Genomic DNA, 11,787 nt, shown 5'->3' with positions numbered 1-11,787 from the left:
TCCAACTCTGAACATTCTGTGATTCTGTGATCTAGACTTTTGTCTCTGTCCTTGTGTTTTGTTGCCCAAACTGAAATTACAAAATGTTGTGCAACGAAATCTTTCGCTGTTTATTTGTGCATTTTTTTGATAGTGATAGAAGTACTGTGTCATGATGTTTATCTACTGACAAACAGTGACTTCCTAACATGGCTTACTTTCCCTCCCCTGTTGTTGCTGTTTTACACCTATTTCAGCAAAATGTTCAGACATTCTATAGGACCACTTTCCAACATCTAAGATTTTAGTCACAAAGCAATAGATTCTTTGTATTCTTACTGATCCATCACAGCCAACAGAAGCACTGACTTGCTGAGCGTTATTCGTGTATTTTTATAGCTAAGATGTAATAGGACAGTCCTGCTGCCTTTTCATCTGGGTGGAAGCCTAAATTGAGGTGTGCTAAATCACTTCCATCCTGTTTGTCAAAAAGTTCTTACCAAATCTTCTTACCAAGAAGTTCAGTGTTCATGCAATATTTTTTAGCTTTTACCTGAACTCAGTTATGTGATGTGAGGAACTCGGTGATGTGATTTACCTGAAGTCAGTCAGGGGCTGCCTATGCTACATCAAAGCAATGCTAATTTGCTTGTATTTAGCACAGGAATTTTTTGTTTGTTTTGGGTGTTATTTTTTCATGCTAGATGTATAAGGTTAGGATTGACTGATAAAAGAGTGGCCTTTTTACTTTACTGCTAATAGACCCTGACAGCTCTTTATATTAAAGAAGCTTAAGAAGTTGAATCCTTTTATTACTGAAAAGGAAGACAATATATTTATTCTTTGAACTTCCTGTATCAAACCTTATGCAAAAATGTATTTCTTTGTTGTGCTGCAGCTTGTAACATTTTGTAGAAAATTTTCAATTAATTGTAGGATTTTCATAACCCCATTGAGTTGAACACTTCTTCAGATTAATTTTGTCAATATGTCGTGTATGATCCAAGAGAAACATGGGAAATAGTATGTAGGCGTGCATCTTCATTTAATGATGGCTACTGTTTCTTTCAGAAGGTGATGCTCTTTTAAAAAGCCTCCATACTCGGCTAGAAAGATTTACAAGTCATGTAAAAAATCTTGAAAAAGAAGATGGTTTGTTAAAGGAAGAAAGCCGTACCTATGACGATATTGTTTTTGTAGATGTTATTGACACTTATAGAAATGTTCCAGCCAAACTGTTGAACTTCTACCGATGGTAAGTTGAAGAGAAAGTATTTTCTGTTAGGCATGTTGTTGTTTGTAGTCCAAGATGATCCAGTGTGTTACATTATCTGCCATGTTCCATGGGATACATATCTTATGTGATTTACTTAGTTAAGTTGTATTTCTCTCTCACGATTTTGGGGGCATGTAGTGGGTAAAATCACAGGATCCAAATTTCTTGAATGCTGACCATTGGTGCCTTAGATAAGTATGAGCTGATGAGACAATCTTCTGCCCCAAGAGGTCAGGTGTGAAAATTTTAATTTCTCCTTGTAATTTGTTTTAATTTGTTTCTGACTGAAAACTAGCAGCTCTAGTCTTAAAGGATGGCCTTTGGCCGGCTTGTATACTTAGTGTTTTGGTTTGTGGCCATTGACTCTTGTAATGTCAGTGGGCACTGCTGAAAAGAGCCTGGCTCCATCTCTTCACACCCTGCTCTTCAGGTACTCATACACATTGATGACCTCCTCACTGAGCCTGCTGTTCTCCAGGCTCAGCAGCCCCAGCTCTCTAAGCCGTTCCACATAGGAGAAATACTCCAGCCCCTTCAGCATCGTGGTGGCCCTTTGCTGGACTCTCCATCCAAGGTGTCTATGTCCATGTTGTCCCGAGGAGCCTAAGGCTGCACGCTGTGCTCCACTGGTGGCCTCACCGGTGCTGAGAAGAGAGGAAGGATAGGAAGCTTGTGTACAGGGAGGGTGGAAGGTTGAGAGGAAGAATTTTCCCATGTATCACATTGTCTGTGGTGAATCTAATAAGTTATTACCTCTGATTTGCAAGTCTTTACTCGGAGACAACTGTTTCAATTAATTGATGTTGCTGTGGAGTAAGAAGTACAGCTCATGGGTTTAGTTGCTTGTAAGATTATGCACTTATTAAGCAAATTTCATGGTTATGAATGTAACTGAAAAACTGAACTGTGCTTTCAGCTCTAAAAAGGGAATTTAAATGTCAAGATAGGTCTTTGTGATTATTTCTTGCAGATTAGCAGATTTTTCAAGATTTAGTAATAAAAAGCTTAAGGAAAATGCCTTGGCTTGAAGATTAAGTTCTCTTAACAGTATTTGTTAATCAATCAAGGAATAATGCCTAGAATCTTGAGCTTTTTTGGTTATTTTACAAGTGACAGATATTCAACTGTTTCAGACAGTTAAAGATTACTTTTTTTTCGTATTTGAAGGATGCTCTACTGAGGAAGAGTAAGTACCGAGTTGTTTCCACAGATATTACTTACAACCTTCTACAGTTGCATGGCCTTTGAACTGACTGTTTCATCCTGAAGAGTAGGAGGCTGACATGTAGCCAGTGGTTTTTAACAGCTGTGTTGCCATCATCCTGAGGGATTCGTATCCCTCTGAGGTCAATACTGTTTAAGACAGATTCATTAGTAAATCCACCATCTGTCCTGGAGAACAGAACTTGAAGTTTATTTTCTTCAGCTCATACACAAATCCGTGTTGTAAGATTACCACAGGATATAGTTGCATCATCTTTCTGTAGGACAAGCAGTCAGCCTTGGTCAGTAGGGAAAACATTTAAAAGTCAAGGGTGGGAAAGACATTCCTTCCCTCTTATTTCCCCCTCTGCTTCCCGAAAAACCCTTGTGGAGTGTTCTGTTGCATAACTGTAGTTTGTGGGCTAAGCTCAGCATCTCATCACTTTTCTTTCTGGCTACAGGACAGTTGAATCAACGAGTTTTGATTTGTTGCTGAAGACAGATGATGACTGTTACATTGATTTGGAGGCTGTTTTTAACAGGATAATGCAGAAAAAATTGGACAGGCCAAACATTTGGTGGGGAAAGTGAGTTGTTTTTGTTTTTTTTTTTTTTTACACTTGTCTTTAAGAAATTTAGCTTGTCTTTAGTGAACAGTTTACTATTTGAGTCTGTTTTCATGTAGGTTCCCCTCTTCTGCCTATGGAAGCTAGTTAAAAAATGTAGGACTTTTGTATGTGTAGAACTTTGAATCTCAGATTACAGGAATCAGTCCTTGACAATAGCTTTCTAGAGTGTGCCTTTATGAGTTGAACTTGCTGCATATCTTACCTAGTTTTAAAATGTATTGTATATGTCTTTGTTGTGGTACTTGAGTAAATAGAAGTATTCCAGCAGTACAGTGAAGTTACATACTCGAATTGTAAGTGTTACTTTTTTTAAAGCTGCTGTGATTTTTCTGGTGGGCTTGAGAAAATGGGGTGAGCAGGAGAAACAAAATTGCCTTTAAAGCCTGCACTTTATTTTGAAGTCTGTGCCTGACAGACATTGCTACCTGTTTTGCTGCTGTCGGAAATGATGGATCCGATTCCTGAACTCTTGAGTGAAATCCCCCAGCCTGTATTACATCTGTGAATAACTAAGAGGATCAAAATAGCCCATCTCTTCCATCCTTGAGATGCATTGCTGCACTGGTGTAACATCCAGTACAGCAGAAATGCTGTGCTGCCATAACACTCAGCATGGTACGATGGCACGTTGTGTCTTCAGTTTGCCATCTGCTCACTGAAGAAAAGCTGGTCTTTGCTGCTAAAGGTGTCTTGCTTCCCAAATCTGGTACTGACTGTTGCTTACTCATAAGGCGTGTGTGGAAGTGTGTGGAAGAACTGGCTGTCTTACGATCATCTCAAAGACCGAGTGATGGGCATGTGTCCTCTAGCCTGTACAAAACCCATGATTGCCTGATGCCTGTTAAATTTTCTTGGGACTACCTTTACCACAAGGCAGGTCTAATAGTGAAGGTGAGATAGGGACATTTTAGCAATTTAAAATGTCAGGAACTTGATGACAAGATGAAAAGCAACTTGCAAAATTACAAATAGCGCTGTATTTGAGCTGCCTGGGCGGCTGTTCCAGAAGATATAGGGAAAGCTGTTCTGGGGAACGTTCTTGGCTGTAAGAGCTGAGGATGTGATACCAAACAGATTGCCCCTCTCCTCCCTGGTGTCCCTACCTATGCAGTGGTAGGTGTCCCTGCCTTTGTGTTGCTGCCTACCATGGGCCAGCTCCTTGGCCAGAGTTTTCTGGCTACGTGTTCAGCTTTGTGGGTAGCTACTGAGTGTACAGGAGTCTTCAGAGGGGTTTTGAGGGATCCTTCCAAGTTCTCCTACCTTTCAACTCAGTGACATCTTATATATTTAGACTTGAGCATTGGTGCAAAGGAAAGGCTGTTAGGCTGCTCTGAGAGCTGGTTCTGGTGCGTGGAGACCTTAACTTCCTGAGCAGACGGTTAAGATATCTGGCCCTTGAGGTGACTTTATTGATGGTCTTCCTTCCTTCTGCTCCTTTAAGCATGCATCTGAGGACTCAAACTTTTCAACCTTCACCTAGACCTTATTCAGCTCCCTCTAGTTCAGGCAGGTTTTTTGTTTATCGTCCAGTGTCCAGTATAATCTGATAATACTTAAATAATTCCTGTATTCTTAGAGAAACTTGTCAGAGTTCTTGTGAATTCTGGAAATTGCCTGTTTAGTCTGGCCAAAACTGGGAAGAAATGCTTTGGATTAAGCAGTACTTATGTGTGCTTTCAGGTAATAGCCCTTTTCTCATGTCACTTCATATTGTGTAGCAGTTTTGTTCATTAATTTTCAATCACCATTTAAAAAGCTTAATTAGCTAATCTAGAGTATTTCAGGGGTCCAGGCATTCTACCTCAGAGCTTTGGCTCATCTTGGAGAGAACAGATATACCTTAAGGTACTGCTGTTCTCCTCTTAAAACTGCAGTCGAAAGATCAGTCACCCTCGGGCATGAAAGAGATTTTTTTGACAGATCAGCGATCATGTCTGTAAATGATCAAATTTCTGATGGGCTAGAATGCACCAAGCTGTTTCTGGAGAACTGAATCTAGTATGAATGCTGTAAATGAAAAGGCAGTTCGCTGAAGTTGGATCATCTAGCGTGCTGTGGAAAGCAGCAGGAGTTCAGAATGGCACCTTTTCCTGACCTAAGGCCAAAGGAATTAGGCCGAAAATAAACTTCAAGTACTTGAAGTTTTCCATGAAGGTACATTTCATTTGTAATCTGAACCTGCCTTTTTCCCGGGGTGCAAGATGCATTGTTGAATGTAACAAGCTTCATGTTCCAGTAAGGTTATTTCTAGGCTTGCTTTAGAGTAGCCATTGAATGAACTTAAGAGGATCAGTAATGCTTTCTTCTGCAGACTAAAAATCGAGTTTTGCTGAGTCTTGCTATAAAGTAGTGCGTTAAGGTATTGAATGATTTTATTTGGTTACTGACAAAAGGAAATGACAAGTTGTGCTCAGAGAGGAGTTGGATAAAACATCATCTTTTGTGTGTGTCTGTGGAGAACTTTTATGTAAGGGTGACATCTTCAAGTGTAAATTCTCTGATAGTTATAGTCTTCAGGTAAAACAAGTGTGAGGTGTAGTGAACAACACTGGAATCACTACAGAAGTATAAAATGCTGAGCAAAGCAGGTGCCCCTCAGTTTGGAGGGGGTCACACCCTTTTGCTGTGACTCACTAGAGTGGAAGATAGGAGTCTAAAATGAATTCAGGTATCCCTTGTGATTTTTATCTCCTTGCTACTTTAATATGTCAACTGCAGCTGTGAATGTGGAGTCTGATCGAAAGGCCCTGCAGCTCAGCTGTCATTGCTCCCTTACTGGGCTGTTGTCTGAGGTGACAGTTCTTGGTAGCTCACCAAAGCTTTTAGCTGCTTGTGCTCGGGACCAAATTCAGCAACACTTGAACCTGTTGCCAAGAAGAGGGAGAACCTGCAGCCCTGACATAGTTGTGCCACTTAGCCGTGTGTACGTGAAGCACTGGTAAGGTGAGTGTAATAGCAGCCTGTTCCTGAGCAGGAGAAGCAGCGTGTTTCTCGCAGCCCAGCACAGCAGTTTAACAGAGTCTGCAGCGCTGTGTGGTGCGGCAGCGTGTTAAGGCTGAGAGTCAGCATGGAAGGACTGTGCAGGCAGAGCACTGCAGGCTTCCTGTAAGCAACTAGGAATAAGTACAATCTTTCTTAGAGAAGATGACTGCTGGGAAGGATTTTTTTCCTAATTCAGTGATGGCAGCCTTTGTTGAACATCTACTTTGAGAGTTTTGTTTGAAAAACAGCTTTAAGAAGATACATGAAAAAAAAGCTCAGTACTTTGCCTTGCTTCCTGCTTTTTAAGCAGCCACTAGTTCTATCAGGAAAATGGATTGTGTGTAACATCGCTGTAACCACATGCCTGCTGGAGGTACTGGCTTTGTGGTGTTGATTGACCAAGGGAGTTGGACACAAATGCGCGGTTGCAGAACGAAGGTCAGGATGCTTCTGCTTATCTGGATCAAAGCCCAGCAGTGGGTGCAGACATGCTGAAGACCTGGCTGTCAATGTTGTGTTTCTGTTCTGAGAACTTTCTCTTATTAACCAAGCTGGGGACCAAACAATAGTTACACTTACCGTTACACTTACAGCTGTTGTGTTTGATTTAGATGTGTGCCCTACAGAAATAAGGCTAGGAACTATAATTAGGATCATCTTCTATTTCTTCCTCTTAATATTATCAGTGTTACTTCAGCTGTTAGCAGCATCCTTAGGTTTTACAGAGGGCTGTGTATAAGCATCTCCTGTCTAACGTGTTCAGTTTCAGACTAAACTGGGCAGTTGATCGAACTGGGAAATGGCAAGAGCTGGAGTACCCAAGTCCTGCATATCCAGCCTTCGCTTGCGGGTCCGGCTATGTCATCTCCAAAGACATTGTTCAGTGGCTGGCAAGCAACTCTGAAAGATTAAAGACGTACCAGGTAGTAAAATGTTCGTTCAGGTCTTTCTATCGTAAACCGGTCTGGGGAGCTGCATGTGTACTGGACGAGTTAGAAAGAACATTGCTCAGGTGTTGGTGTTGGGTCCTCCTGGTTAATGCTGTTTTTGCAGTGCTTTTGGTCACCATGCTTAGTGTCTGTTCTAGGTCAAAGCACAAGTGTTTTGGACTGAGAACCTCTGGAGCTCTAATCTTGGGGGTTTGTGCAGGAAAGCTGGGAGGATTAATTTAACACCTCTAAAGTCAGAATAGGTCTTTGTAGTTACCATTTCTTATTGATGGTATATGATGCAACTTACTCTAGCTCATAAAGTCATGCTTCATGCTGTCTCATTGCTAATATCTGTATTTTTATTTTAATGTGTTGTCTCAGGGTGAAGATGTGAGTATGGGCATCTGGATGGCAGCTGTAGGACCCAAGCGGTATCAAGTAAGTCTGAAGAAGTTCTCTGAACTTATGGAAAGAGAACATGCCTGTTGTTCCAAGTAGCATAAACTAGGGGAAATGTTTTTTCTTTTCAAAGAAACATTGAAAGAGACCCCCAAAAACGTGTTAGTATGTATTGAAAACACAAAAACCTCACAAACCAATGCCCACCCCCAAGTTCTCTGAACAATCTAGCAGATCAGAGAAGGACGTATACCTCTAGTTGATGACTTTTGTGTGCCAAGTTTGTTGCTAGAAACAATGAAACCCTGATTCTTGAAAGTAAAGTTTGTTGAAGACTAAATTCTTTGTAAGAAAAACTATTGATGTGGTTCTCCCTCTAACAGGACAGTCTGTGGTTGTGTGAGAAGACGTGCGAGAGCGGCATGCTGTCTTCCCCCCAGTATTCTCCACAGGAACTGAGAGAGCTCTGGCGATTAAAGGAACTGTGTGGAGATCCCTGTAGATGTGAGGAGAGATGATGGACTTCCCTTGGAATACAGGGTAGCGTGTAACGATCATGGGAAAGTGTACATTTGGATTCATTCTTAGACCAATGAGGAATATTGAGGCATCTTTTAATGTGGGGTTTCAATTAAAATATAACAATATTTGCACATCCCTTTTGATAATGACAAGTGGACTGATACTATTCATTTTCTATAGTGTAGATGTTGATCTGACAGAAACCAAAATGTTGAAGATTTAAAAAAAAATTTCATTTTTATATAAAGTCAAATACCTACTTGCAATTAATAAATGCACATAAGAATGCCAACTAGCCTGTCTTTTGTAAATTAAAGTACTACTGATTTAACTCAGTATAGAGCTGTACCAGGATGCAGCGGAGAGCTGTGCTCAGCACCAGGGCATCTGGTAAGTCGTGCTGCAGCAGGTCCTGTGCTGTCTGAGGCAGTGCCCCCATCTGGGCAGGGGCCTGGACAGCTACGGGTTAGGATTTATGTTCAGTTTGTCTATGCCATTGTCATTTTAGATAAAAACAGTATCAAAGTTTGCTTATACCAAATCTTGAAGTATTGCAAACTTGGCCTGATTAGGAGGTATTTCTGGTAGCTCAACACGTTGTTAGGGAAATCTGAGGGTACACAAGTGAAAGTAAAATCAGACTGAGGAACAGCGCACTAAACAGTGTAAAATAAATAGCAACGCCTTGCAGTGTGCTGAGAGTTTATTTATACTGTGGCATGTTAATGCTGTAGGGTAGAATAAAGGTCTGTGAGATTTTTGGCATTAAATAGTCTAAGGCTGTGTAGATACTTCTACAACTACTGCTGTTTTACTTTTGTTCTCTTTAAGGTCTTTGGAAGTAGGTGAAAACAAAATGAGAAAGTAGCCTCTTCCAGGACAGCCCCTAATTTCATCCCATCATAAGCAGTGATCAGAACTAAATTGTGTACTCAGTTTGGTGAAACAAATTCTCACAGCTGCAGTGGGAAGGTAGTATAAAGTCTTGGCAAAAGGGTTACCTGAAATTTTATTTAATTGAAGCATTTACATAGTATTTGGTATCTCTGAAGTAAGACAATTTGGCCCAAAGTAAATGCTTTCCTGGAGACTGATGCTTCAGTTTTAGAAGCTGAAAGTATTAGCGTGTAGCCCTCTGGTGCCACCTATGAAATTCCCATTCTCCCATGGGGGTGTTGAGGCAGAGGCTGTGCATCCTCACTGTGTGGAGCCTGGAACTCTTGTGCAGTTCCAGGGCTGGCTTTTCCTTCAGTCCTTCTTACCACCGTACCAACACGCAGTCTCCGTTTTCTATTGAGTAGAACTGCAAAGGCTTTAAGTCGTTGTCTAGTTCAACTTCTTTTCCTTCCAGCTAGAATAAGACCAAAAAAAAAAATAACCTGATCAGACTTAAACTGAATCTGTTCCTGTAAACAAAATATAGATCAGGCAGTTGCAGTCAGAGAGGATCCGTCATATCACAGGAATGAAACTGGGTCCGAAATTACAGCATGAAGACTGCCCTGCTTAAGTGAATTCAATTCCATTTGGTAGTATTTTAGAACATGGTATTGACCATTAGCAGCACGCAGTATTTAATTGTTGAATCACCTGTTTTTAACTCACCTTAGAACTTTCGTAGGACAATTTCAGTTCTGAACCAGGAATTTTAAGTAGGCGATAGAGCAATCCTTTGACCCTCTGAATAGTCATTGACTCTGTCAAGGGGGAAAGAAAGAAAGAAAAGTTAGTAGAGAAATGCTGCTATCACTGAGCTGTAGCCAAGTACTAGTGTTTCAACTATACTTGCTTAAAGCGACAGCGAAAGGCTGTATTGCTGCTTCAGTTCTAACACTGCAATAATGTCTTTTTGTACCTGAAACCGTAACTGCTAATATCAAATTGAAAATAGTTTAATCTCTAGGGGCTAGGACAGGATGTGCTACTACAGTTTAAGCTCTTTGATCCCATACACCAAATTAAAGGGTTACGGCTTCATAATTCACCATTTCTTAGTCTGAATTTACTACATGCTAATCTAAGTGACCTTTGGGACACATCCCAGTCAGGCTCGTGCTACTTGCATCTGGTGACTGTTCCTTGAAGTTTTCATTACCAGGAATTGACCTTCCCAGCCCAAATAAAGGAATGTCACTGTGGAACTCGTGCCATTCTTGGAAATGGTGTTATATTAATTAGTGTCAAACAAGTTGCCAGCAGAGTTGTAGAGTTGTTTACATTATGAAGTCAGTTACACAAAAGGCTATTTTTTGTAATGGATCTTGAATGAGTAAATGCAGTTTATTCCGGAGGTGATACCCGATACCTGTGTTTGCAATAGATATACTCAATATTTTGGTTGAACTTTCACTTCTTTTGAAGCTTTATCTAAAGGCACAGCAATAGTGAGTTATTCCTGTAATACCACACATTGTACTTAGATAAATATTTTTCTATCAAACATTTTTGTAAAAACTGTATCTATCTGATTTTATGCAACTTGTGATAATAAATGTGATTTTTTTATTTTAGAATAAAGCTTGAGTAAGTCTTTTCTGTCAGACTCCATTCTGACACACCTTTCCAAAACAGTCTGATTTAGAACAAAGTCTATTCATTCTGGTCTCATTACAAGCATTAAAGCTTCAAAAGACAAATTTGATACAGGTCAAAATTAGATTTCTAACTTACTTAATGTATTAGATACTAGACCTCAGTATCCTAGATTTCCTACCAGCCAATTAGCCACTGCTTGCCTCAGACACATTAATCATAAAACCAACAGCAGCAGTCATAAGACAAGTACCACCTTTTAATCTTCAAGCTGGGCTGAAAGTAGGAATGAAGGCTGGAAAAAAATGATGACTTTTTCAAACAATTTCTACCTTTGTTGTAATTTTACATGACAGAGTCTTCAGGGGACAAGCTTGAGAGGCTGACAAAGCCAGAGGCAGCTGCCCGTCTTTCATAGAGTTCGTTGCAAAGGAGCTACTAATCAACTGCTTAAGCACAAGCCGAGACTTCTTACCTGGTAGCTTTTTCTCTACTGGCTTCTGTTCAGGTCTCTCAGGACATTTAATTGTCAAAGCTTAAGGAAGAACGGCAAGGTGTTAGTGAAGGAACATTAAGCCCTGCTCTGTGGGAAGCACAGAGTCTTTCTAGTCTGGTTTTATTACAATTTGTTTCCCCTAGCTCTCTGCCTGATCTCCTAAAAAACTTAGCTACTCAGACATAGGGCTATAACTAGCTCTCTGCCTGATCTCCTAAAAAACTTAGGTTATAGCCCTATGTCTGAGTAGCTAGGATAGCATTTAGTTATTCTCTGAAAAATTAAATGGAATGTTATTAAAATAATCAAGGTTTTATTCATCTTTGGTAAATTAGGGAAGATATTTAACAAGTGACTCCATAATACCTAATGTGTTTATTGGATCAAAAGCAGTATTGAAAATGTTTAATTTCTAGTTGGCTTTTTCAGTCTTAAGCTTACTCAGTCTAAAGCAGGTTTTTGACCCTCAATATCTCAAAAGCACTGTACAAATATATTTTAAGGAAGTTATTAGCCTAATTCTTTTAACAGAGATTAAAAGACATCATTAAAAAAGGTTTCTGTTATGTCTTGCCAAGTAGAGTCCTTGTTCTAGTTAGTCTTTCACCTAAATGCATGAAAATGTAATGCATGAGAAAATACTATTATTTTGCCCATAGAGTAAGAAAAGGCTCAGTTCTTCTATCACCTGGGAAACAAAGCTAAAAGTGACAGCCCCAAATACCAAAGCTACCTGTATTTTTCTTAACCATCCTAAAGTTAAGCTATAAAAAAACCTCCCCAAATTATCAAAAAGGTGCAGCTATTAAGGTTAGAATTGCAAAAGTCTTGTGTAGG

The 11,787-nt window shown here is 40.0% G+C and overlaps 2 protein-coding genes across 2 annotated transcripts in view; one reads left to right on the top strand and one right to left on the bottom strand.

Moving 5' to 3' along the window:
* Positions 1-1,050: 1,050 nt before the first annotated feature.
* On the top strand, positions 1,051-8,328 carry LOC104276520 (UDP-GalNAc:beta-1,3-N-acetylgalactosaminyltransferase 2-like; the record flags this gene model as incomplete). The annotated part of the gene is made up of 5 exons (XM_009872878.1): positions 1,051-1,234; positions 2,920-3,045; positions 6,833-6,992; positions 7,383-7,439; positions 7,784-8,328. Coding segments are annotated over 5 exons (662 nt in total), but the record flags the coding sequence as incomplete, so codon positions are not given.
* Positions 8,329-9,180: 852 nt separating this feature from the next.
* The window catches only part of TBCE (tubulin folding cofactor E), a gene marked incomplete at its 5' end in the record, with an annotated part of 30,547 nt that continues 27,940 nt past the window's right edge, over positions 9,181-11,787 (bottom strand). Inside the window, 3 exons of the mRNA XM_009872877.1 lie at positions 9,181-9,273; positions 9,528-9,619; positions 10,930-10,989. Coding sequence (XP_009871179.1) covers positions 9,181-9,273; positions 9,528-9,619; positions 10,930-10,989 — 245 coding nt within the window. The remainder of the gene's footprint in view (positions 9,274-9,527; positions 9,620-10,929; positions 10,990-11,787) is intronic.

The sequence above is a fragment of the Apaloderma vittatum genome, unplaced genomic scaffold, assembly GCF_000703405.1.
Source record: "Apaloderma vittatum isolate BGI_N311 unplaced genomic scaffold, ASM70340v1 scaffold457, whole genome shotgun sequence".
Taxonomy (NCBI): domain Eukaryota; kingdom Metazoa; phylum Chordata; class Aves; order Trogoniformes; family Trogonidae; genus Apaloderma; species Apaloderma vittatum.
The sequence above is the reverse complement of the archived record's forward strand: the minus strand, read 5'-3'. Positions and strand labels throughout refer to the sequence as shown.